This window comes from Choristoneura fumiferana, chromosome 26 (genome assembly GCF_025370935.1).
Source record: "Choristoneura fumiferana chromosome 26, NRCan_CFum_1, whole genome shotgun sequence".
Lineage (NCBI taxonomy): Eukaryota > Metazoa > Arthropoda > Insecta > Lepidoptera > Tortricidae > Choristoneura > Choristoneura fumiferana.
The window spans coordinates 4,531,592-4,558,412 of NC_133497.1; the positions used below are offsets into that span (position 1 = coordinate 4,531,592).

The 26,821-nt window shown below is 40.4% G+C and overlaps 2 protein-coding genes and 1 pseudogene across 2 annotated transcripts; 1 reads left to right on the top strand and 2 right to left on the bottom strand.

The window, feature by feature from the left end:
- The first annotated feature begins 7,496 nt into the window (after nucleotides 1-7,496).
- Nucleotides 7,497-18,186, top strand: LOC141442708 (proclotting enzyme-like). Its single transcript, XM_074107778.1, has 7 exons — nucleotides 7,497-7,708; nucleotides 8,448-8,578; nucleotides 11,771-11,972; nucleotides 13,146-13,255; nucleotides 14,335-14,511; nucleotides 15,892-16,054; nucleotides 17,351-18,186. Exons 1-7 carry the CDS (start codon nucleotides 7,675-7,677, stop codon nucleotides 18,082-18,084), a joined length of 1,551 nt encoding a protein of 516 aa, XP_073963879.1. The 5' UTR covers nucleotides 7,497-7,674; the 3' UTR covers nucleotides 18,085-18,186.
- Nucleotides 18,187-18,227: 41 nt separating this feature from the next.
- Nucleotides 18,228-22,579, bottom strand: LOC141442709 (uncharacterized). Its single transcript, XM_074107779.1, has 4 exons — nucleotides 21,985-22,579; nucleotides 20,403-20,873; nucleotides 19,648-19,861; nucleotides 18,228-18,864 (listed from the first exon to the last, which is right to left on the bottom strand). The coding sequence occupies exons 1-4, from the start codon at nucleotides 22,411-22,413 to the stop codon at nucleotides 18,593-18,595; spliced, it is 1,386 nt and encodes a 461-aa protein (XP_073963880.1). The 5' UTR covers nucleotides 22,414-22,579; the 3' UTR covers nucleotides 18,228-18,592.
- A 1,729-nt stretch (nucleotides 22,580-24,308) lies between these two features.
- On the bottom strand, nucleotides 24,309-26,098 carry LOC141442814 (transient receptor potential channel pyrexia-like; annotated as a pseudogene).
- Nucleotides 26,099-26,821: the final 723 nt, after the last annotated feature.

The window sequence follows — 26,821 nt, forward strand, 5'->3', positions numbered from 1 at the left end:
AAACCAGTGCGCTAACAGCAAAGCCGTAGTTTCACTCGCTCCCTTTCGCATATTTATCAGTGGCGACGAGTGTGCGCGATCTACCCGTGTGTAAAAAAAGTAAAATGTCCGCGGCTACGATTGAATTTTAACCAATTTCGACCACAGTGGACAAGATTGGAAAACCTTTAAGAGTAGGCTTAACCAATATTTATATAGCGAACGATATAGACGCAGCAGAAGATGCGACGGAACTAAGAAGCGAGCTATACTATTGAGCGCACTCAGCGAAAGTACGTACAAGCTAGCAGCGAACTTGGCGTTACCAAAGGATGTGGCCAACGTGCCGTACGAAGACATATTGATTCTTCTAGATAAACATTTTACGCCGGTAAGCGTAGGATTCGGAGAGCGCCATAATTTTTAAGCAGCAACGCAACAACCGGGCGAATCCCACACCGATTGGCCGCGAGATTGCGCGGTTTGACCGCACAATGCGACTTTGCCAATGTTGGGAGGCGCTTCGCGACCGCTTATGATGGCATGTTGCCGTGTCTGGAGAAGAGAAAACTGTACGCGGAACAGTTAAAGGATTTAACACTAGCCAGAGCGGTGGAGCTAGCGGAGACTTTGCCCGGCTCTAATACCGATCAGCTGTTCAAAATTTAAAAGACAAGGACAAGGTGCAGTGTACGGTATGTGGCTATAACAAACATAAAGCGTCGGATGTCGGTTCGCAAATATGTGTGTAAAAAGTGCAAGGTTAAAGGTCACTTGCGGAGAATGTGCACCAAAGTGAAATATGTGGGTAGGGATGCCGACAATGAGGGCGATGACGACGACGGTAAGTTGTATAATATCCGATCTTTGCGGGGAGAACCTATGGTAGAATCGGTGACGATTCGCGGAGCAAAATTTAAGTTCGAAATCGATAGCGGGTCTGCGGTTACCGTTATATCACAAAACACTTACGACAAAAGTTTCAGTGACATACCGTTACTTCCTGCGAACAAAAAACTGCAAAGTTACACCGGGGACAAAATGAAATGTATAGGAATGATCCCACTACCCATCGCCTTTGCGGGAATGACTCACTCGCTGAACGTACACGTCGTCTGCGACGGCGGCCCGCCGTTGCTAGGCAGAGATTTCATATCGTTGTTCAAGTTGCAATTGACATCTGTGAATTATTGTAGCACTAAAATTGCTATAGAAAAATTACAAACACAATATCCACAGTTATTTTCAGATAAATTAGGGTGCTACAATAAATCAAAAGTCACGTTAACTTTAAAGGAAAACTCCAAACCTATTTTTATTAAAGCTAGGCCAATTGCATTCGCGTTGCGAGATAAAATCGACAAGGAAATAGACAGATTGGCCAACTTAGGGATACTAGTACCCGTAGAACATTCCGATTATGCGTCTCCAATAGTTCCGGTTTAAAGCGCAACGGAAGCGTTAGGCTATGCGTAGGCTATTCGGTGAGTCTAAACAAACAACTGGTCGTAGACCAGTACCCGTTACCGACGGCTACCGAGTTGTTTTCGAAACTACACGGAGGTAAAAAAATCACTAAGCTCGACTTATCAATGGCCTATAATCAGTTTGTATTGAGTGACGAGTCACAAGCGGTAACATGTATAAATACCCATCGGGGCCTGTATAGGTACCCGCGTCTAGTGTTCGGGCTGGCCAGCGCGCCGGCTGTGTTCCAGCGCGCCATGGAGGGGCTGCTGGCCGGCATGGACGGCGTGCTGTGCCTGCTGGACGACGTGCTGATCACGGGCCGCGACACGCAAGAGCACTTGCAGCGGCTGCACGCAGTGTTAAGAAGGTTACGATACAGGACGCCGGGTTGACCTTGCAAAAGGAGAAGTGTGTCTTCTTCCAAGACGAAGTTAGCTACTTAGGTTGCCTCATCAATAAGGACGGGTTGAAAAAATCATCGGATAAGGTAAAAGCTATGTAAGACGCGCCCCAGCCTAAAAATGTCAGTGAACTCCAGTCATTTCTCGGCCTTGTTAATTATTACAGAAGTTTTGTCGCGTCTGCATCGTCCATACTAAGTCCTTTGTACTTGTTAAAAAAAGATAGCAAGTGGCAATGGTCCGAGGTGCACGAAAATGCATTTAATAAGATTAAACTTTGTTTAGCTTCAGATCAAGTACTGGCTCATTTCAACCGAAATTTAAAATTATCGTTACGGTGGACGCGTCGCCGACGGGGCTAGGCGCGATCTTATCGCAAGTGGACGACGAAGGCTGCGAGCGACCCGTGTCGTTTGCATCGCGCAGCCTGAATGCCGCTGAAAAGCGTTACTCGCAGATACAGAAGGAAGCAACCGCAATCATCTTTGGGATACGTAGATTTCATCAATACTTATACGGGAGGTCGACTCCGTTCATCCTACGTACCGACCACAAACCTTTGGTGTCAATTTTTCGGCCCGGACGCGGAATTCCTGAAGTATCTGCGAACAGGTTGCAAAGGTACGCAATGTTTTTGAGTGGGTATAACTATAGCATTGAGTTTGTACGTAGTTCCGCAACAGCGCAGATTATCTGTCGCGCGCGCATGCCTGCCGCCGCCGACCGGGGCCGGCGTGGTGCGCGGGGCGGGGGCGCAGCGCTGACTCATGCGCCGACCCGCGCGCCGATGAAGATCGAGCGAGCATCGTATATTTGTTTTGTTACGGAGGGAAGTTTACCGATTTCGATAAAAGAGTTGCAGAGCGAAACAAGTAAAGACGATATTCTTCAGCAGGTCATAAAGTATAATAAACGGCTGGCCGCGTAAAATAACAGATAAACGGATTCAGCCATACTATTTGTGTCGAACGCAATTATCATTGGAAAATGAATGCTTAATGAGAGGACATAAGGCAATTATTCCCGAAACGTTACGTAAAAGAGTTTTAGTAGAGTTACATACTTCACATTTAGGTATTGTAAAAACCAAGGCGGAAGCGCGTTCACGATTTTGGTTCCCAGGCATAGACGAATCTATAGAGAAAATGATAGGCGCGTGCGAGGTGTGTATCCAGTTGCGGCCCGCGCCGGCGCGCGCGCCCTTGGCGCACTGGCCGCTGCCGCCGCGGCCGTTCCACAGGGTACACATTGACTTTCTCGGCCCAATAAACAATCGCACATATTTAGTCGTTGTCGATGCTTACACTAAGTGGGTGGAGGTCTATGATATGGGAGGGTCAATGACTTCCGCTGCGGTTTTGGATAAAATGTATAATTTCATATCAAGATTTGGGTTGCCACAAGTGGTCGTTAGTGATAACGGCACAGCTTTTTGTTCGCAAGAATTTAATAGGTTTTGCGAATTAAATGGTATAGAACATGTCACATCACCGTCTTATCATCCGGCCAGTAATGGCCAAGCGGAGGCCCTTGTCAAAGTAATTAAGAAAGGAATTAAATCCAGCTTAATAACAGGTCGCAATACCCGAGAAAGTAACAATAACTTGTTACAGTACATGTTCAATTACCGAAATTCTATCCATTCCACCATAGGGGCATCGCCGGCAGAACTGGTGTACGGTAGGAAGTTGAGGTGTCGGTTAGACCTACTCCACCCGTCTTGGCACCGCCCTCTGACTCGGCAACCGCCTTAGCTAATGCTGTCAAAAATAAACAGTGTTCGCAGAATATAAAACTGAATAGACGCAACAAGCAGGTGTTCACACCGGTGAACAGGTATTATATAAAAAATCTGTAACAACAACAAGTTCATTTGGTGTAAAGGAACAGTTGAAAAAAGAATTGGAAATGTGTTATACTTAATCAAAAATATGTCAAGCTTATTATTAGTAAAAAAACATAAGAATCATATAGTAAAATATAATGGTACCGCTAACATGACTAGGCGTTGGGACCATTTAGAAATGCCAAAGGCAAATCGACCTGCAGCATCACCATTACCGCCGCCGCCGCCGCCGCCGCTACCGCGACGCCAGGTGTCACCGCTGCCACAGCAACCGCAAACGCAAACTTCCACCCCAACACGGCCGCTAGCAGCGACGTCAACTCCTATTGTCGCCGAGGATGGAGGGAAAGATGAAGTCCCCTCAACTCAGGAGGAGAAGAATTTGCCAGCTCGAGGACTATCTGTTGCATCGTCATCAAAGTCAAATGACGATGACGAATTTCATGAGGCAGTAGATGTACAGCCTACGCAGACCGAACAGACAAACGAACGCCAAACGCCACCGAAAAAGATAATGTTGCGAAAGCGTACCAACCTTTATAAGAAATATTTTAAAGTTATAATATTTTTAAGAAACTTAGTAATTGTAATTAAGTACATATGCATTTTGTAAGAGTTGTATTTAACTAAGAGGGAGGAAGTGTTACATATGTGTGCGTGGCTGCGCCCACCACCGTCCTTTGCTTTTTGAATAAACCAGTGCGCTAACAGCAAGCCGTAGTTTCACTCGCTCCCTTTCGCATATTTATCACTATGTCTTCGGGCTATGTCGGTAACCTTAGTTCTACTGCGGATATCATCATTTCTTATATTCTATCCCGCAGAGAAACCCCCGAGCATAGCCCTCTCCATAGCCCTCTGAATGACTGAGTTTTCTCATGAGGTCTATCGTCAAGTCTCAAGTCGTCATCTCAAGTCTTTACCACTAGCTTAATTTTAACCATCAACATCTATGTACCTTACGGCACATAGATGTCAATGATTTTAACTGTCTTCATTTTCCTTAAATGTTCTTTTTAGGGTTCCGGAGCCAAAATGGCAAAAACGGAACCCTTATAGTTTCGCCATATCTGTCTGTCTGTCTGTTAGTCTGTCTGTCCGTCCGCCCGCGGCTTTGCTCAGGGTCTATCAATGCTAGAAAGCTGTAATTTTGTAAACTATGCCGACAAAAAATGGTAAAATTTTTTTTAGGGTAGGTACCTCCCATAGACGTAAAGTGGGGGTGATTTTTTTTTCTCATCCAACCCTATAGTATGGGGTATCGTTGGATAGGTATTTTAAAACTATTAGGGATTTGCCAAGACGAATTCATTGATTTTTTTGCGAAATATTCAACTTTAAAGTGCAAATTTTCATTAAAATCAAAAAAGAATAAAAACTAACCTAAAAATCGAAATTCGTGTCGTGCGGTCCCTTTGCCTAATCTAGTCTAGTAGTGGTAGTCCAGCTAGGATCGTCTCCGCAGGACGGAACTCTTCAACGGTTTAATAGCATCGACTTGAAGTTTGATAATTTTGGTAAGCAAATGTAGTTTGTGTAACAATGCAAGTACATTGCAGTCAACAATAAGCAAAGAAAGCTTGTATAATAAAGGAAATTTTTATGGTTAGGTTATTTAATATAAAAATGAGTGTAAGTATCATTTTACTTTACAAAAATTCCCAAAGAGAGGATTCTCGGCTATTAAGGTCTATTAAACCTACGGTTTTTTTTGGAGGCCACGTCTGACGCAAGTTTAGGCCGGCCCACGCGGTCAGCTACCGGTCGTCAGAGATAAAGATCAAAGTCAAGTGATAGTTTTCCTTTTAAATTTGTTATTATATGCTATAAGTTACGTAATACCAACTACCAACTATCAACTATATTCAACTATTAGTATTCAACTATCAACTATTATCATATAACATATTATTATATGTATTTCAACTATCTTCAACACAACAAAGGTACATAATTAATATTGTGACCTAATTTTGTCAATAAATCGAAAAATCGGCCAAGAGCGTGTCGGACACGCCCAAAATAGGGTTCCGTCGCCATTACGAAAAGATTAAGTACTTAATATTTTTCTAAGGATTTCTTATTTTATACGGAATCTTCCAAGTTTAGGTATATTTTATACCTTAGGCTGCTATTTACTCTTAAACTACTAATAATTCTCAAGCAACACTTAGCCGTTATAGTTTACCTAGAAAGTTTGATACCATTCTGAATTTTTCAAATTTTTCCACCCATCGTTTAGATTTAAGAGGGGGGGGGGGGACGCTCGATTTAAATGAAAATTTGTACTTTATAGTTGAATATTTCGCAAATAAATTACTGAATCGAAAAATCGTCGTTGCAAACCCCTAATGGTTTTCAAAGACTTATCCAACGATACCCCACACCATAGGGTTGGATGAGTACCTAAAAAAAATATTTTTGAATTTTTTAATTATAAAATTTTGCCGGCGTAGTTTACATATATATCCGTGCAAAATTACAACTTTCTATCATTGATAGTCCCTGAGCAAAGCCGCGGACGGACAGACAGACAGAAATGGTGAAATTATAAGGGTTCCGTTTTTGCCATTTTGGCTCCGGAACCCTAAAAATGATATTACTAAATATTGATTTTGTTAAATTATCTCGTATATATCTGCTGTTTTGCAAAAAAAAAACAAAGGTACAGTATAAAGCCAGTAAGTAATCTACAAACAGCACGAGCGGAATTTACAGTCGTACAAGTTCGCAGTCACCATTTTTAGTTTAATTGACTAAAGAAAAAACCGATCAAGAGCGTGTCGGTTCATGCTCAGTGTAGGGTTCCGTAGTTTCCGACCTTGCCTTAACTTAACATTGCCTTAGATTTTTTTTGAAAAACTAAAAACTGCTCAACTGATTAAGTTGAAAATAATTTTCCTAGAAAGTTGTTAATTAAGCTGATGATCGGGTACCTACACCGATTCGTCGCAGGTGAGGCACATCTTCGCTCGTGCTTTTGCATCCTTCTTCTTTACGATTGGGTCTGACGTCTCGATGGGTTTTGAGGAGACGTCCCAAAGATCGAGATCAGTGAGCATACACTAGGGAAAATACCCACGTGCTGAAGTTCTTGCCATTAAGCTTGGTTATGCTTATGGAACCTGATGACGTTGACGTTGCCATTGTGTTGGTACCGACGATGTTTGTATCGACGATGAATTATATTATTAACTCAAAGCACTTTCTTGATAGCACTTTTTTCGTTTTATTTTGCGAACTCTGGGCCCATAACCAATTGAAGGAAAACGAGAGTAGCAGGGTAAAAACGAGTATAATGTTTACAGTATGCGACACACGACAGGAAGTGATGACAGCAGACAAAGCAGCATGATAGAACATTATTTAAAATATAAAATATACACACATAAAAAGATGGCCAGGGTGTTTAATATTAGAAATATAAACAAGAAGGTTTAACAATGGCGAAACTATAAGAGTTCTTAATTGACTAAAAAAAAACTAATGATAATAATGATAATGATAATGATAAATTTATTTGTCAAACATAGGTACAAAAACAACTAACTAGTTTGGCTCAGTGATCCAAAATGAGTCTTGGCCTCCGAAACTGAGAGCTTGCCACTTAACCCGAAAGCCCTTGCGCTTCCTAATTGACTACGGAACCCTAAAAACACGTGTCCAATGTTTTCTGATAATCGAACTAACGGACTAAATCCCAACACAAAGACGACGGGTAGGGGGGTCGTGACAAAACTAGCCGGTTTTTTTTTCAGGCCTCGTACTATTCGCGGGTTAAGATTACTTACTGGCTTATACTGTGTGCGAGTTTGCATCTGGTTTATAAATTGTAAACACGTATTGGAGGCATTCTCCAAGGATATTTCGCTAGTACCATCATCGCGAGAACGCAGGCTAGCCGCAAGGAGGACAATCAGTTTATAAAAGTAACGTTATTAAATAAATTTATACTGGAAAACCCTGTTTTACGTGACAATGCCGACTGCTTGGATCTTTGTGGTGATACTATGTAAGTACTAGAGTTTACCCGCGGCTTTGTACGTGTAAATTATTCATTAAATACATAGTTTGGCTTTGCCAGACATATTCGGGCAGATAATAAACAAGTTCAAGTTCACCTGCAAGTTGTAAAATCGGCGTCTTTGCATTTTCTGTGGCGGCAAATGCAGAGACTGCTTTTTGAGACCACAGTCAACACTAATATGCATTATATATACCTACTTACTATTAGATAATATATTTGTGCAACAAGAGAGGACCACATATTTGGTGCATGGTACTTCAAAAAAATTTTTTTTGCTGATTTTTTTATTATACTTTTTTGTCGGCATAGTTTATATATATATCTGTGCCAAAATTACAGCTTTCTAGCATTGATAGTCCGAAAGTCGCGGACGGACGGACAGACAGACAGACAGCGAAACTATAAGGGTTCCGTTTTTGCCATTTTGGCTCCGGAACCCTAAAAACCAAAATATTAGCAAAGACGTAAAAGTGCAAAACCAGATACAGAAAAAAATATGAAAACGATACAATATGGAAGTGACATAGGTACCTACTGGTCTCCGCAGGACGGAAATCTTTAACGGTTAATGGCATCGACTTAAAATTTGGTATGCAAATGTAGTTTAGGTGACAATGCAAGTAAAGTCGACAAAAAGTACAGTCAGCAAAAAAAATTGTAGGTATTAAAAGTGTTTTTTTTACCAAAAAACTTATTCTTGTTCTCGTTCTTATTCTTATTTCAGACACCACTCAAGCTTTCCACCACGTCAACCCAACACCGGCAACTGAATACAGAGTGATCAAACAACTTGAGCAGCCCTCGACACAGCAGCCACCCCAGACCACCGCCAACCAGAGAGACGATGAATTCAAGGTACGTTTGTTATGATATGAGCCAACCCTGCAGGACTACTACGAAACTCGAAACTCGAAGTTCGTGTAGTGCGGTCCCTCGTACATTTATACTATTTCATACGAGAGCGAGAGGGACGGTACGATACGAACTTCGAGTTACGAGTTTCGTAGTAGCCCAGCTGTTCAGGAAAACAGAGGGTATGTGATGATGATGATGAATGAGTTTAGTTTAGTCGCACGCGACGCGCGCAGTTTGCGCTGCTCATAGGTACTATTTTTCTCAAAAATATCCGTAAAATTTAACATTGTTGTGTTTACAAATCAAAAGGAATTCAAAAGCACACTGAAAATCAGCGTTGCGAAATAATCTTCAGATCTTTTCGCGACACATACTGAGTGGCGGCCATTTTGGCTGGTAAGGAATAGGCATGGAAGTGTATATATCAGTGTTTCTGTATGTGTATCTATTTTTATCAGCCAATAAACCATTCTTATTCTTATTCTTAAAAGGCGAAGAGTTTATGGTCAGCAAAAAATTAAAAAGTTGAACTATTGCAAAACTCGACAACAATGTCGCATACAAATTCCATTCTTGTCAAGTCTCAGACTTTTTACAGTTAAAATTTATTAAATCACTTGCTTTTAGTACTGGTCAAACATGTACAGATATTTGTGACCATTTTAAAATGCAAAAACTCTGTGACCGCCGTATTTCGGTGGATTCTGTTTTACTTTATAAAGTTATTCATTTTAAATTGGATACTCCTGATTTATTACAAAACATTAGTTCGATAGTTCCGCGCGGACGAGAACGCCAGTGTCGTAAAATAGTAGATTATTGTCGTGGCCTGGAAATAAGCAATTGCTGGCTGAGCATGAGAATTAAACGGACGAGCTTGCGAGTGTAATACGAAGCCAGTAATTGCTATTCCAGCCGAAACTAATATAAAGCTTTTCTCAAAAATGGTGAAAGAAAAAAACCAAATTAGAATAAACCTTTTCTCAAAATACATTAGGACATTTAATTTTGTTCCAACCACCGGCATTTGAGTTGGCTGTATATGACTTGTGCCAACTTATTACCATGGCCGTTTTTCTTTATTTTTTTTATTTATTGAGAAAGTAATACTAAACATGCAATGAGGGCTATCGTTTTTTGTCTCACTAGATGGCGCACTGTTGCGTAAGGTTTTTAAGTATGGTTTTGAAAGTCTGTTATTACGGGCGTGAAAACAAAGTTTAGATTAGAATCATATTTAATACACCTTAAAACCGTACCATATAAATATCGAGCATGCCACAGTGTTGCATAGTCCCTGTTTTGTTCGAAAAAAAGGGAGATCAAAGGTTTCCGAAAGACAAAACTGTCTCAAAACATAGACATTCATTGCCCCGGAACGCATATTTGCCATAATTAATTTCAGATATTGCAAAATAATCACAAAATTATTCTAATTATAAATAAACCCGCGTAGCTCACCCAAAAACTATGAGATTTGACATTTCGGAGACCTCACGCTACACTAGCGCCTCTAGCGGCAAATTCATTCGCGATAGCCCTCATTGAAGGCAAAGAAAAGTTTCCTTAATGAGTCATTTAAGAAAACGTGACAAACACACAATTGGTTTATATACCTAAACTTATCACTATTGTGAGTGTTACCCTAAGATGTACTCTCTACTCTCTAAAGTCTATTTGAGCGCCGTATTTGGACCGTAGCCAAAATGGCAAAAACGGAACCCTTTAGTGCCCTTATAGTTTGTCTTTGTGATGATTGTTGGACCCAATAAGCGTTCTACATTAACATAGGGAGAGAGATAAATGTTATTACTATTTAAATAGGCATCCACACGCTCCGTGTAACGTCAGCTAGTTAGGCCATGGTTTTCCAGGGTGTACCTAAGTAGGTACTTACTGCCGTTTCGGCGAAATAATTTTCGCAAAATTTCACTTCCCAAAAAACATATCGCAATAGTTTAATTCCCAAGCGAATCTTTAGCATATTGACATTTCGCCTTTTAATGAACTAAAAGAATTTCCTTGCTCACCCGCGACCTTACGATAGCTAAGCTTATGCAAAATATGCGTGTTCACGCAGTTCCTCCACCTCCACACTGTAAGAGCACACACAAATCACACAAACCCATCTATCACCACCACCACACTACACTGCTACCAGACACCTGGTAGCATGGTGTACGGTTGTGTCACTCTGAAGATGAGCTCTGGTTGAGTTCGAAACGCGTCAGTGTAGTGTGGTGGTGGTGATAGATGGGTTTGTGTGATTTGTGTGTGTTCTTACAGTGTGGAGGTGGAGGAACTGCATGAACATGCATATTTTGCATAAGCTTAGCTATCGTAAGGTCGCGGGTGAGCAAGGAAATTATTTTAGTTCATTGATATGGACCTCCGCAAAGTAACGCCTGATTCAATAAATTATTTCGCCTTTTATTCATTTGGTCAAATTATCATTTCGCATAATTTTACATTGTCAAGTTTTATTATGACAAACGTTTTCTTTTGGTTAATATTATATTCCAAAAAAATGTTTTTTTCAAAATGACACTTCGCACACGAACCAACCACAGAAACCATCTGCTACCAAAAAAGTAGGTTAGGTTGGGTTAGAACTGCGTCCCCCACAAACGAGCTGCTATCAGAAAAGTGTTAGGTCAGGTTAGAACTGCATCCCCCACAGAAACGAACGGCTACCAGAAAAGTAGGTTATTATGCCATGTAATATTTTGAGAAGAGAGCTTTATGCCAAACGATACATTTGACTAAATAATACTTGGTAATGTGAAACATGACTAAGTAATAATTTGCCAAAAAAAAATACATACTGTAAAATTGCGATATAAGTTGTTTTAGCAATGATTTTTTGCCAAATGATAATTTGAGTAAAATATTTTCCATCCATCCCAGCCTATATACGTCCCTCTGCTGGGCACAGGCCTCCTCTCAGAACAAGAGGATTGGGCCATAGTTCCCACGCGGGCCCAGTGCGGATTAGGAACTTCACATCATTGAATTGCTCGCTCGTGGTAAATTTCAAGATTTCTTTCTCAGAGGTGCGAGCCGAGGTCTGAACCCGACCCTCTGCTTGAGAGGCGATAGGTCAAACCACTAGGCCACCACGGCTTTTTAAATATTTTGGGATGTGATCATTTGGGAAGTTTTATGCACATACATTAGTAATCCGGTTTCCAGGCATCAATCGCCCGCGTACCTTCAAAGATGTCGATACGTGACATCCTTAGCTTCCACCACGGCACGCTGGCAACAAGAGTGCCGGTCGATGTCTACAATAACCCTCTCTTTGGGTGGCATGTCACAGTATACACTCAGCAGGAGGCGGCGTACGAACAAATATGCGGAGGATCGTTGGTGAAGAAGGACACCGCCATATCAGGTATTATCTCTACGTACAACCGTATCGTACTTATCTTCGTACGGGCGCTCGATTTTCATGAAAATTTTCACTTTAAAGTTAAATATTTCGCAAACAAATCACTGAATCAAAAAACCTTAGGCTGCTTTATACTGATACACTACTACAAATTCTCAAGCAAACTTAGCCATTATAGTTTTCCTTGATAGTTTGATATAAGTACGTACTACCAACCTACCATTTGCACTTTGAAGTTGAATATTTCGCAAACAAATCACTCGTCTTAGCAAACCCCTAATAGTTTTAAAAGACCAATCTAACGATACCCCACACTATAGGGTTGGATGAGAAAAAAAACACCCCCACATTACGTCTATGGGAGGTACCCTAAAAAAAATTTTTTATTTTCGCTATATATAGCACATCGAACAAAAAAGTGAAAAAAATCTTCATAAAATAGTCTTACTATTAGATATAGTAGACAGAAAATAATAATGAACGAAAAATATGTAGAATTATGAGTAGGGTCCTTGTATGGTCATTACTATGTGTGGTTTATTAAGGATTGGCATTATAGCACTTACGAAACGCCAGTGTTGCCATGCGTGGCGCGCTTGACAGAGCCTGAGATCTGGACGCGGGAAAAGCGATCGTCAATTGTCAGTTTGTAAAAGAAGTCTGGCCCGAGTCGACAGTCTCAGGAACTGTTACGCGTTCTTTATTATTTAGCTAGGCTTTTCCTTAAGTTATTGTGAATCGTTATGATAGTTGCATTCCTAAGATTTCAGTGAACGAGTGTCGTATTGTTTTTTTATCTTGACCACAATTAGTGACTTTTGTTAGTTCTTCAAAAAGTTTCATTCTCTGCCGAATCCACTTGTTATGCCACATTGATCATGTTACGGTCGGATCCCGCTCTCTAAGTCCTATCTTACGACAAATATAAGAATTATTGTGAAAAAAACGTGGGACGCATTGTGCCATATTTTTCGTATATCGAGCTAATCAATCTCTGGTGGAAACGCAGCCTAATGCGATAGCGCCTTCTCTGCTTTGCCGATCAGAAGACCTCGTATCTTGCCGACCCGCTGACGCTTATATTATTTAATACGAGAGTGAGAGGGACGGTACGATACGAAATTCGAATTTCATAGTAGCCCCGTTATTTATCTAGGTACATCTGTGGTTTTCCAGCGGCGCACTGCTTCTGGGACGAGGCGGGGCTGATGCCGGCGGCGCTCTTCGCGGTGACGGTCGGGCAAGGACTTCGGCGGTGGCAGGACGCGAAGCGGTACCGGTCTAATGTGTGACACTATCTTTCACTATATCTTTAAGGCCTCCGCTATCTCGCGCGGGTGCATTGCTTGGTGCCCACGTGGCGTGCTGTTTCAATAGACAAGAGACCCGCCTCATGCGGCGCTGCTCTATTAGATAGAGCAGAGACCCGCCTCACGCGGCGCTGCTCTATTAGATAGAGCAGAGACCCTCATCAGGCGGCGCTGCTCTTTTAGATAGAGCACAGACCCGCCTTACGCAGCGTTGCTCTATTAGATGGAGTAGAGACCCGCGGCACGCAGCGCTGCTCTATTAGATAGAAGAGCAGAGCCCCAGCACACACTCCGCTGCTCTAAATAGAGCAGAGACCCGCCTCACGCAGCGCTACTCTTTTAGAGACAAATCGATCTAGCTTTGTCTTTATCTCTGGGAAAATGCTTATTAACGAGTTTTAGCCCGAGCAAAGCTCGGTTGCTCAGGTACTTAAGTTTATTAGACATCGTTAGTTACGCGGCATTGCAGTATCGTCCACGATTGGCTGTTTGATTGTGCTTTGTTTAGTACGTTTTTTAATCCCCGACGCAAAAAGAGGGGTGTTATAAGTTTGACCGCTAGGTGTGTCTATCTGTCTTTGGCACCGTAGCTCTTAAACGGGTGGACCGATTTAAATGAGGTTTTTTTATTTGAAATCAGGGTTTCTAGCGATGGTTCTTAGAGATATTTCATCAAAATCGGTTCAGCCGTTTTTGAGATATTGAACTTTGAAATGAAGTCGGAGGTTTTCAAACTTTTAGTTGGTTAGGTTATTGTGGCAATAAGTGATGCCTTACTTTCTTTGTATCTCTTAGGGGCTGTTTCACCATCCATTGATTAGTGTTAACTGGCGGTTAGATGTGATGCCGTCTCTATTTGTTTTGTTCGAATAGACGGAGACGGCATCACATTTAACCGTCAGTTAACACTAATCAATGGATGGTGAAACAGCCCCTTAGAGACGTATTTTCGAGTTTTAGCTTAGTTTAAGTAGGCACCAGCCCCCCTCCCCCGTCTCCGTTTTCGCCACCACCTGCTTCGACAAAAAATAAAATGAATTATTGTTATTTCGCAGGTATCAGAAATAATCGTCCCGCCGCGCTTCTTGGGCTCACAGACCAACTTCCAAGATGACATCGCGGTGGTCAGACTGGCCGATCCCGTGGAATACCTGTTTGGGGTGCGGCCTGTGTGCGTGGATTTCGACCTGGAAAAGGCGAGGTGGCATTTGCGGACCGGCTTCCATGGCCTGGTGAGAATCTGGCCCTATGTGCCTATACTACGAATCTCCCTATACTTATACAGGGTGGCCCATTTATATCGGTCAGTATGGGAAAGTCTGAAACTATACGACATACGAAAATTTCTTCTTAGGAACCATGACATCGATTTTAATAACAAGAAAAACTGCATTCATGCATTTAAAAAAAACCTGTACCTACTCAGCTCGGGAATCGAACCCGGTTGTTTTGAAAAAAAAAAACTTACACTATTTCTATTTAGATATCGATTGTGTACGTCTTAAGAAGTAAAGTGTCCATGAAACATTATGTCTAAAATGAATAAATGCATTGTTTTCACATACTTTAATTTATTTTAGTAGGTGTTCGAAGTTTTTTAACGGGTTCGATTCCCGAGCTGAGTACAGGTTTTTTTTAAATGCAAGAATGCAGTTTTTCTTGTTATTAAAATCGATGTCATGGTTCCTAAGAAGAAATTTTCGTATGTCGTATAGTTTCAGACTTTCCCATACTGACCGATATAAACGGGCCACCCTGTATACTGTAGTCTTTGACTACGATGTGCAAAATCCGAACATCGTATCTTGCCGTCCCGCTGACCTTGTCAGAGGGACCGCACCACACGAACTTCGAGTTTCGTAGTAGCCCTGCTGCAAGGGTGTAACGTAGTATTGTAAGTTCAACAGTCAGCAGAAACTCGTCTGGACCCATTTAAAATCGTGACCAGCTCTAAAAATTCTTGGTACCTAACTATATTTAAGGTAGGTTTCGGCCTGACGACGAAGGAAAACGACGCGCCTTCCCCCGTGCTGAAATCCCAGTGGCTTCAAAACTGTTTTCACTTAAAAAAAAGCTTGAACCCCTTATAGAGCAAGCCTTTTTTCGCGCCGATTCTTTTCACAATCGATCCAACAAGTCACAAGGTTTTGAATAGATTATAACAGTATGTCATCATTATCATCATCCCAGTCTATATACGTCCCACTGCTGGGCACAGGCCTCCTCTCAGAACAAGAGGGCTTGGGCCGTAGTTCCCACGCGGGCCCAGTGCGGATTGGGAACTTCACACGCACCATTGAATTGCTTCGCAGGTTTGTGCAGGTTTCCTCACGATGTTTTCCTTCACCGCAAAGCTCGTGGTAAATTTCAAATGTTATTCCGCACATGAATTTCGAAAAACTCAGAGGTGCGAGCCGGGATTTGAACCCACGACCCTCTGCTTGAGAGGCGATAGGTCAAACCACTAGGCCACCACGGCTTATATAACAGTACGTGAACACTATTAATTTTGAGTCTTACGGATTAAGGGTCGGCCCAGCGACCGATTTTGGCTCTTGCCCAATAAAGGATTAAACGTAAAGGCAAAAAGCCATACAGCCACATCATTATAGATCACGGGTTTCGGCCTGACGGAGGAGAACGGCGCGCCCTCCCCCGTGCTGAACTACCAGCGGCTGCCGTACCTGGACATCCGCGAATGCATCGCTGCCTCCGACCCTGGGTTCCTCAAGTACCTCACCAGCGACAAGATCTGCGCCGGCGACCAGAAGACTGGTAAGCTCCAAGGGAAGTTCGTGAACTCCTTAAACCATCTAGGTTGCTTTGCTTCCTCGTTTTAGCGTGGAGGAGTATCTAACAAATATACCTACCTACACACAGACACACCGTGCAGACACGCCCACGCCCACACCATAGCATACGCACACAACAAACACTTTCGCATTTTTAATACAGCATGTCTCTCACCATATCTCTCACCATATGGGGCTTCAAATTCAAGGTTCGATTCTATACTCACAAAACTAAGCTACTTTTGATTTATAACATTTAAAAAAACTAATTTGGCTCAGGGACCCAAAGAGGGTCTTGGCCTCCGAAACGAGAGCACGCCATCTGTCCCGATCGTGCACAGCCTCTTGCCAGTCGTCGGGCTCGGCGTGGTAGTCTTCATGTTGGGGGTACCGTATACAGGGGAGTTGACAAATTCGATATCTTGGATGCACCATAACCGAGACTATTTAAAAAAAAAACTATTAAAAAACAACCAGCATAGAAAATGGCGTGGCTTTACAATTATCAACTTCAAAAAATTGCATTTGCGATAAAATACTTAGAAAAGCCTTGAACAGAAAAGTTGCACTTTGCTCCCTCTCGTCAGGGAGGAAAAGCTACTTTCCTGAAGGAGAGGTGTGAAAAAATTATTGCAAATCACCTCCCCTATATAACCCCGCTATCGCGTATGAATTCGCCGCTAGAGGCGCTAGTGTAGCGTGATGTCTCCGAAATGTCAAATCTCATAGTTTTTGGGTGAGCTACGCGGGTTTATTTATAATTAGAATAATTTTGTGAATATTTTGCAATAACTGAAATGAATTATGGCAAATATGCGTTCCAGGGCAATGAATGACTGTGTTTTGAGACAGTTTTGTCTTTCGGAAACCTTTGTCCTCCCTTTTTTCCGGACAAAACGGGGACTATGGCACACTGTGGCATGCTCGATATTTTTATGGTACGGTTTTAAGGTGTATTAAATATGATTTTAATCTAAACTTTGTTTTCACGCCCGTAATAACAGACTTTGAAAGCCATACTTAAAAACCTCACGCAACAGTGCGCCATCTAGTGAGACAAAAAACGATAGATTTATACGATTTCGATGAAATTTGGTGTGTAGGAGTTTTCGGGGATGAAAAATCGATTTAGCTTGGTCTTATTTCTGGGAAAACGCTTGCTATCGAGTTTGAGACCGATGCGAGATCATTTATCACTTACAAACAGTTAAAAATATATAACTACAGTACGATGAAGGAAGCATCTCATATAAAATATTCATTCCACTTGTTGTCAAAGGCCGAGCGCTGTGTCGGGGCGACAGCGGCGGAGGCCTGGTCTTCTTCGACGGCCTCCTCCAATCAGCGGTCATGTACCTCCGCGGGGTCGCTTCCGCCGCCCCCCGGAACGACAACGCCTGCAATGCGTACGCTATAGGCAGCTTCACCGACGTTTACACACACAGGACATTCTTGCGAGACCACATCCCTAATTTAGAAGAAGAATGCAGGACTGTTTACGCTGGGAACTTAGAAGCCAAGTACAAACTAGAACCTACCAAACCGGAGGATGTTAAGAACGGGAATAAGACTGGGGATCCTATTGATGAAGGTATAAAGAAGGCTAATAGTACAGAAGATCAAGGCGCGGGTGTACTAGTTAATACTGGAGCTAATGAAGAGGCAAATGGACCCAACAATAGTTCTCAAGCCAAACCAAATGTAAGTAACACGCAAAATGAAAATGAAACTCATTCCGTAGAAGCATCTTTGGAAACACATAAACCTGTCACATCAAATGATTCTATTACTCTAAAAGGGCCAACGAAGACTGTTCTCTCTGTTGGTAATGGAAATAATGAAGCTAATGGACTAAATGAAGTGAAAGTTAAAGGGAATCCAAATACAAATATATTTTTCTTTACTGGTTCTGTTGTGGATCCGAGCAGGTTTCTTCGACCCAATGCTACCCCGATCTTTCTGGAAAGCCGGGCAGAACAGCCAACGAATATTTATGTGTTTATACAAAATTAGTTTATTTCTTCGGCTCGCTTACGTGTAGCGACTCCTAGCGCCATCTAGTGAGCAAAAATAGAAACACCAACATCCTGCATTGCGCTATCGAACTCTTGCTTAGAATAGAAAGAATAAATTATTAAAGAAATAAAATAAATAAAAAACTTTAATGGTACAATTTTATTGCAATTTTTTTTTAATCACGCGAATTCATTTCCGCCTTTATTCAGTAGCAAGGAACATACTTACATGTTACGGATTAGTATAATTTCGTCTAAAACGCAGCTGGTCTAAGTAGCAAGTTATCTAAAATTCTTTGGCTCAAAGTCGTCGGAGCGGAGCTCCTATTTCGCGTGACTGAGGCGCTCAACACCTTGACGCAACTCTCCATTAACCCATGTTTTTTTTAAATTTTCGACAATAGACTGGTTAGGACAAGTTGTTTTTAAACCAGTTGCTATCATACTTAGACCAGTTGCTTCTTAGACCGGCTGCTTTTTAGACAAAGTGATACTATAACCACAAATCAATGTCGTATCACCCCCCCATTCCCCATAGTCTTCTCTAACAGTGCTAGCGCAACATCCGCTATCCTTCTCAGCGTCTCGTTCCTCTCACGATCGACGTCTACCCGTCTCTCTTCGACGCGCAGGCGGGCCATCTCGCGCGAGTGCAGCTGTCTCGCTCTCACCTCGTCCAGCCTGAGCCGGCGCCGCTCGAACGCGGCGATGACCAGCGGGGTGCGGGGGGGACAGCGGGCGGGAGGTGGGGAACGGGGACGCGGCGATGGCGGCATTCCTGTGCAACAATAATAAATATTATGAGTGCGAAATTTTTAATGTTTATATGTCACAGGAAAATGGCTACATATAACAGACATGAACAGAAAAAATAGTCCTTATAAGGTCGCGGGTGAGCAAAGTAATGACATAGTAAAAGAGGAGAGTAAGTTCACTACAAACAAAAGTACATCGCGCGGCTCAAATGCGTGCGCGCCGGTTGGCGCCGGTACGCACGCACACACTGATAATTTAAGGAGGATTAAGTTTTCTGTAGTCAAGGCTGCGCTGCCGCCGGCGCCGTACGTTTTGATTTTAGCTCGCTCGTCTTGCGCTTGATCACCTTTTACGTCACTCGCACCGTATTTTTTTGTATTAGGTATAGTTGTAAATGAGTAGTATATAAGTGTAGTGTAATAGTTTCGTGCAGGGACACATGAAAAAATAATAGATACCTACCTAACTATAAACAATATAGTTTTTATTATTTTTTAAATTTAGTATAATAATAATAATATAGCGGCATAGAATGTTGTTTGTCTAGACACAGACATAAGACAATTTTAAGTTAACTTTCATACTAAAATTATATGCCAATAGGTAATTAATCTAAAATAGACATTGACAACCCTAAGCGTCCGTTTATTACTAAGACTCCAATTTCCATGTAGTTTAGTTTCTGAAACTTGATCAACATAGGATACCTTTTATTCCGGTAGAGGGCGCCACCGCGTAACCTAGATCCGCGCAGACGAAGTCGCGGGCATAAGCTAGTAAGCTTATAAAAAGGCATCATGCTTACCACAATCATCAGATAACCGGTCATCAGACTGCAATGATGGAGACTCATCTGGGCACTCGCTAGGCTCCACCTTGACTTGTTGCATCTCCTCTGCAGAGTCGCACGGAATGTTGATATACTGAGTGTCTTCTACTGAGGGCTCGGGGCGTTGAGCATCGTTTATTGGGGACTCAGAGTCTTGAGTCTCATGTGTGGAATCAGCTGATCGCAACCTCTAGAAAACACAACAACAATATATTTCGGCTTTATAATACAGGATGGCTCATTTAGATTTTAGATTGGTCAGTATAGGAAAGTCTGAAACTATAAGAGATACAAAGATCTGTTCTTAGGAACGATGTCATCGATTTTTATAACAAGAATAAAAATGTAATGTGTATACGCGATTGAAACATCTAGTTTTTTTATGATTTAAAAACTTGCGACCGCCAAAATTTACGCCTACTAGGGCCATTATTCCAGCGTTTCAACCGGCTCATTTTCGTGATCACATTTTTTTACTAATGTGCTGTGGAATTGGATGACATTTTCGATTATTTTATAGAAACTGTATGGACCATAACATGGAAACTGTAACAAAACCTTCAAGCATGTCAATAAAAATGTGCACACGAAAATTACACACAAGAATAGATCATTATTGGGAATTCCCATTGAATATTACTAAAATCCCGGAAATTTAATTCAACTAAATTGGTATACGCGTGTGGAGCCGCGGGTAATAACTACTGACATGTATAACTTTTTATACTTGCCATAGCAGCAGATTCATCTAGATATTCCGCTTCATCAACATTCGTGCTCCAACCTCGGCTTTGTCTTACAATCAGCGGATTAGCACCAGGTTGGGCCAGGTTCAAAGCAGCTGCGTGTCTAAAGCAATGTCCACTGTACAACTGAGCATCTGGCAGTTTAAGGAACACAGCAATCTTCTTTGCAAAAAATGCTATAGCATTTTTACCAATATATTGCCTCGTACATTTCCCATTGCGATAGTAAACAAAGAATCGGTCATTATTACCCATCCGGGGAGGCCTCAATGCTTGGTATTTTTCTACCAGCTTTATATACTTGTCTTGGATTACGAATGTACGATCAACCACTTTAGGATTTCTCATCACGTTTACTAACATTACTTGGTCCGAGATCTTCTGGATGTCCCTGTTTCTTAGTCTGACAAGGTCGTAGGGACGGCAAGCACCATATATCCCGAAGACCAGGGCCACCTGGAATGTAAAAATTATATTTTTAAAACCTATGTCAAAAGGAAAAACTGTAAAATGACACAACAACAATATGGACATAGAAAAAAAAACTGAAAAACTCAGTATTTTTTTTTCTGTAACAATAATAATGTAATTTATTTGATATATATATCACCTTTAGTAAATATATAAAATATATATGTAAATTACCTAGGAATTGATTCACTGGGAAAAAAAAATACTATTATTTATCCTTTTCTTTAATTAATAACTATTTCTTTAATGCATATTTTTTTGTCACAAATAGGTACATACCTACACAGCCCATAAAAATGACATACCTACAAGCCAAGAAGTTATGGGGGCAATCACTTAGCCTATCCTAATACAGCATTGCAAATTAAATGCAGTCACTATACTTCGTAACAACGTTGTGAGGCTGAAAAGACGCCAAGTGTTATAAAAGGAGAATACGGCAATGGCCTTATTCCCATGCATGTCATGAACCACCCTCATCTAATCCGATTAAAGTCTTTCGACTGATTGCGGATACAAGAAAAGGAAAATAAAAAAAACTACTTCGTTCCATTTAACATTAAAAATTTAACAGTCACATTACTATTACCATACATTTTTAACCCTTAAAAAGGTAGAGGCAATTTAGCAACCACATGCATTGACTTGGAAATTCAACCTTATTGTTTAAGTAATAAGATACAATATCCATTGTAATTATTGAAAATACTACTAGCTTTAAAAATATCCTTTGCCAGGTAGGTATGTATTTGATAGCTGCTTTTGATTCTGTGGTAGTATGCTCCAATAAATAATAATAATAATAATTTATTTCCAAAACATCTTTTTACATTGTCCACATAACTAAAACACTACTTCCTAAATAGGTACAACCTGTGCTTTAGGATAAGCAGCGCTCTTCCCCATTAAGAGTCAGATGTATGGACTTACAAAGCAAAATATAATGTTTTCTTAAATATATTTATATTTTTTACTTCCAACATTGAATTTTTAAACTTAGATGACTGAGTAGGTATAGAAGCAAGCAAAATTCAATTTGCAGATTTGACCCGAACAAATATTTCAAGATTAGAAGTAAAATAGTATATTAACTCACTTTCATAACAAGATAGACATCGTCGGGCGCATTATTTAGAAAAGTCTCAACATCTTGAGCGGTGAATAATTTGGACTTCTTGGTTGTGTGCCCTTCTAACTGAACCTTTAAGTATGACATAAGTTTACCATAATTGTTTATATGAACGCCGTGGTGGGCACTAACTGTCGAGCGCAATATGGAATAATTATTCAAGAGAGTTGACGCTTTCTTTGTCTCCGCCAACTCTTTGAAATACGACAGAAACACGTCCTCGGAAAAAGATTGGTATCCTTTGGATGATCTCCAGCACATGAAGAGCTCATACGTTTTTAAATATCTTTCTCTAGATTTTTCAGGAAAATTATTGATTTTACTTATTGCATCGCCGTTATCGCATTCTCGTGATTCTCCTTCACTGCTAGATGTTGAATCATCTGATAAATCCATTGGTCTTATTTTATTAAAAATAAATGCTAAATTTCACTGTGATGACACGTCACACGGACCCGTATTAGTGTTTTTGATTTCATGCGCTATAATAATATACTTTTAAACAAAACGTAAGTTTCATTCAAATAATAAAATTATTATCTTATCAACAAACAAACGAGAAGTGCAAACGACAAGAAAGTATTTCATCAACAAAATTCATTTTTTTTCTTTAATTTATTATGACTGGACCGTGGATTCGAAGTCCTTCAGGCATCCTGCTAATCTACTTGTCTTGTTTACAAAAAAAGACCGTTGAGATACCAACTTATCCTTTTAAGGGATCTCTAAGCTGCAGTTTAAACAGAGACTTAATTAACTAGAAAAGTTTAAGTTACATGATAAAAATTAATTATCATAATATCGACTGTGTTCTAAAAAATAGCTTAGCTTGAGTGTAGTTTCCAGAGGTCGCCAATGATCCAGATCAGTCAATCAAATTTCATAACTCTAAGGGGCTGTAAGATTAGTATGATTATCCAAAATTAATATTTACGGGACCTATACTGCGCTTGCCCAGTTTTATTGTTAATTTTGCTTGTTATTTTTAATTATTTATTTATGAATTCGTCCACCTTCTTTTTCTTTTTGATCCCACTTAGACTACATTTTGCGAGAGAGGTATTTTTTTTTTTTTGTGCTTATGTTAACTTGTGTTATGATTCTTTCGTTCAACTACTATAAGGACCTTGTCCTTCAAGTAGCCTAAAAGGCGACCAGTCGCCATTTAGAATTTTACGTCGCCAATTTCCATCTGAGTAGCCTAATTAGCGACAAATAGCCTACGTTGGCAATACTAGTATCGATTGCGATGTGATGACAGAAAAACTGGGGGAAATCAAGAAATGCTGCCATGCTATGACACTCCATCAGAAGCTGCGGAAAATTTTCAACGGAAAAAACTTCAGATTATGTTAGAAATGCGGGGGGGTGTTATCTGAAACTGTTTCTTGTTTTCATTTAAGGAAATATGTAAGAGATGTGCCAGTCCTATTAAAATACTTTCTTGGTAAACATTTCCTTCTACTCTTCTTTAGGGTTCCGTAGCCAAAATGGCAAAAACGGAACCCTTATAGTTTCGCCATGTCTGTCTGTCTGTCTGTCCGTCCTCGGCATCGCTCAGGGACTATAAATGCAAGAAAGCTGTAATTTAACACGAATATATATGTAAACTATGCCGACAAAATGGTACAATAAAAAAAATCAATAAAAATTTTTTTTAGAGTACCTTCATAGACGTAAAGTGGGGGTGATTTTTTTTCTCATTCATCCTTGTAGTGTGGACCTGTGGGGTATCGTTGGATAGGTATTTTAAAAGCATTACGGGGTTGCTACATCGATTTTGCTACTTCGTATCTTGCCGTCCCACTGGAGGGCTACTACGAAACTCGAAACTCGAAGTTCGTGTCGTGCAGTCCCTCTCTCTCTCGTATTTGGACACGAACTTCGAGTTTCGAGTTTCGTAGTAGCCCTGCTGACGCTTAATATTATATAATACGAGAGAGTGAGAGGGACGGTACGATAGGAACTTCGATTTTCGAGTTTCGTTGTAGCCCCCGTGGTCGTTTAGAGAAAAAATAAGTGTTAACGATATTTCATAATTACTTACTATGTCATCAATTATGTAGATAAGAAATCTAAGAGAGTCAATCAATCAAAAGCAATATTATAAGAGAGATTTCATTATTTTTTCCGTGAGTTAGATGTAGTCATACTAACTACCACAACTAGTTACTCGTAGGCTACTAAGAAAACTAAAAAGTTACAGTTTAAATTAAAGTAAAATCAAATTGTAAACTACCCTTACTAATCTACGTAAATCTAATGTAATGTAGTAAAACTTTCTTTTCTATTACAGGCTAGTTGACGCAGTATCGTGAAATCCGTTTTACAACTTTGACTTTTGTGTCACCTTTGTGATTTAGTAAAACTTATGATTAAGGTCCAGAAGCCATTTATTAAAAAAAATATATATCAAACGAACTTTACGATAATAACGCCATCTAGCGATATTTTGTGTGTTGTTGGTGGCAGTTGGATCTACCCAAGATCTACCTATGTGACATTTGTATTGTTTGTTTTGCGTGGAAAAGGAGGAGGGCGTGTTCTGTATGTTAAAACACTTGTGTATTGCACAGACGTAGCTGTGGAGCACGTTTGGTAGTGGAGCAAGGTAAATATGTTTAGTGCCTAAGGCTCTTGTAGTTACAAACTATAAATTTCCTATGTTTTTTCTTACGTAGACCTTTGTCATCGCAATGCATTTGCTAGGATGTTCGTATATTTTCAGAAGATTTGGCAAAAGCAAAACTTGCTAGCATCTCCTTTATAGTTGTTATATCCGATGATATCTTGTTAACTTTCATCATAGTGTTTTTGACGTCATTATTTACTACCGACAGACCATCTTTCAACGATTTGATTTCGATATTTAGTCTTGATTGCCCCTCGCGTAGCTTCTTAGCTTTGTTTCCTTCTTCTATATTGAAAACCTCATTTGTAACTATCGCCTGTCTACAACAGCGTCATACAAAGCATTTAGTTTATATTTATTTGTCATGACAATGCCGTTTTCTCATCTCTCTGTTTCTTCTGCCATGCGATATCGATGATAGCCGCGTGTAGTGCTTCAGGTAGATCCAGATAGTAAAAATCATAATCAGCGCTTAGCGCGGCACACCATTTACTTTGCGACCCTACGTAATTAGAGATCTTCATATGATATTTTTTTTCACCGAACCTCTTCGAGTACGCATTCGCGATCAGTCGATTGTTAACCAAGACTTCCAGACTGCTTAGCAATTCGACTTGTTTTCCAGTCTTTTTATGCTCCCTGCCATTTGTAAGTCGTTGATGTCGCTAACAGCGACACCTATCATGAAGTTCATTAATATTATAGCGACGAATACGACGAATACGACAAAAACTAGGCGTATAACGGTTTTAGTGTCCTGAAGTTTACTCGCGTGGTCGCTACCGAACAAGTCTTCGTAATCGAACTCTGAAGACATCATGACGACAGTCTTTACGAAAGCAGCGAACGGCTCGTCGAAAGGTGGTGTCCATTGGAATTCAATCATAAAGCAGAAGGAGAAACCGATAACCAGGCATATCGATGTCATGAGAATCTGAAAAATATAACCAGCGTATACAACATTGTTAAAAACTCCTTCTTCCAAGTTTTTTGTAAAAAAAATATGATTAAAAAAAATGCTTTTTTTGTTGATTGTTCTCGAATTTATCATCATCATCATCCCAGCCCCACGTCCCACTTCTGCGTACAGGCCTCATCTCAGAATGAAAGGATTTGGGCTATAGCTGGCCTTAGTCTATTTAAAGTGGTGGGGTTTGAAAAAAAGGTTAAATAACAAAAATACTCGTAAAAAAAATAATTGCTACAACCAACCTTAAATATGTTGATAGTAACTTTTCCAAATATTAGGACGTAGTATCCCCACTTGGGAAACCTGGAGACCAGAAACATTGCCTGCAACCAGGTAAGCAGCAAAGCGCCGGAGGCGGCGTGGCGGTGCCAGTACGGTTGCATCGTGACACTCTCTGCCACAGGCACGACGGCACCCAGAGTGAGGCAGGTCATCTTCACCCACGACTCCAGGGTCAAAAAGTAGCGGACTCTTCTCAAGTATATGTAAACATTTCCTATAACCACATTTATCAGAGTTATTGTTGATTTCCGTTTACTTCCGGGAACAGAAACAATGTATTACTTTCTCCAAGAAAGTAGTAGTTTAACTGGTACCATTGAAAAGACAATCAATAATTAAAAAGAAATACTTATGTAAGGTATTAGGTTCTTTATTTAGACGTAATACTAACTTTTTTAATTATTTTGATTTAAAAGAAAAAATTGTTGTTCAAATGATTGCTTAGACAAAGGGAAAGACAGGGTACGATACGAAAATAAGATATTAGAAATACACATGTTCTTATCTTATCTTTCTTACTTACCTGTAGCAATAATAATGTCAGCGATATGTAAATTAATGTGATTAACAGCCAGTACCATCCGTCGAATAATTCAAACCAAGCCATTTGACTGCTAATTGGAACTGAGCTGTTGTTCTTGTCTCTATAATGAATAAGGTTCACTACAAAGATGTTAAAAGACAGTAAAAAGGTCGTGAAGATTCCTATCATGGCGTAAAATACGGGTAGAAGATGTTTCCACTTTAAATACAAGAGACTTTCAATCAACGGATGTATCAGAGTTTTACTTTGACCACATCTTATCAACTCTTCTATGACTTTCATTTGACTCGCACCTCTAACAGTTGTCAATGCATCGTAGTCAACTTTAACTAAGGTATCGCTTACAACTTGCTCAGTACTGATAAAATCATCGAAA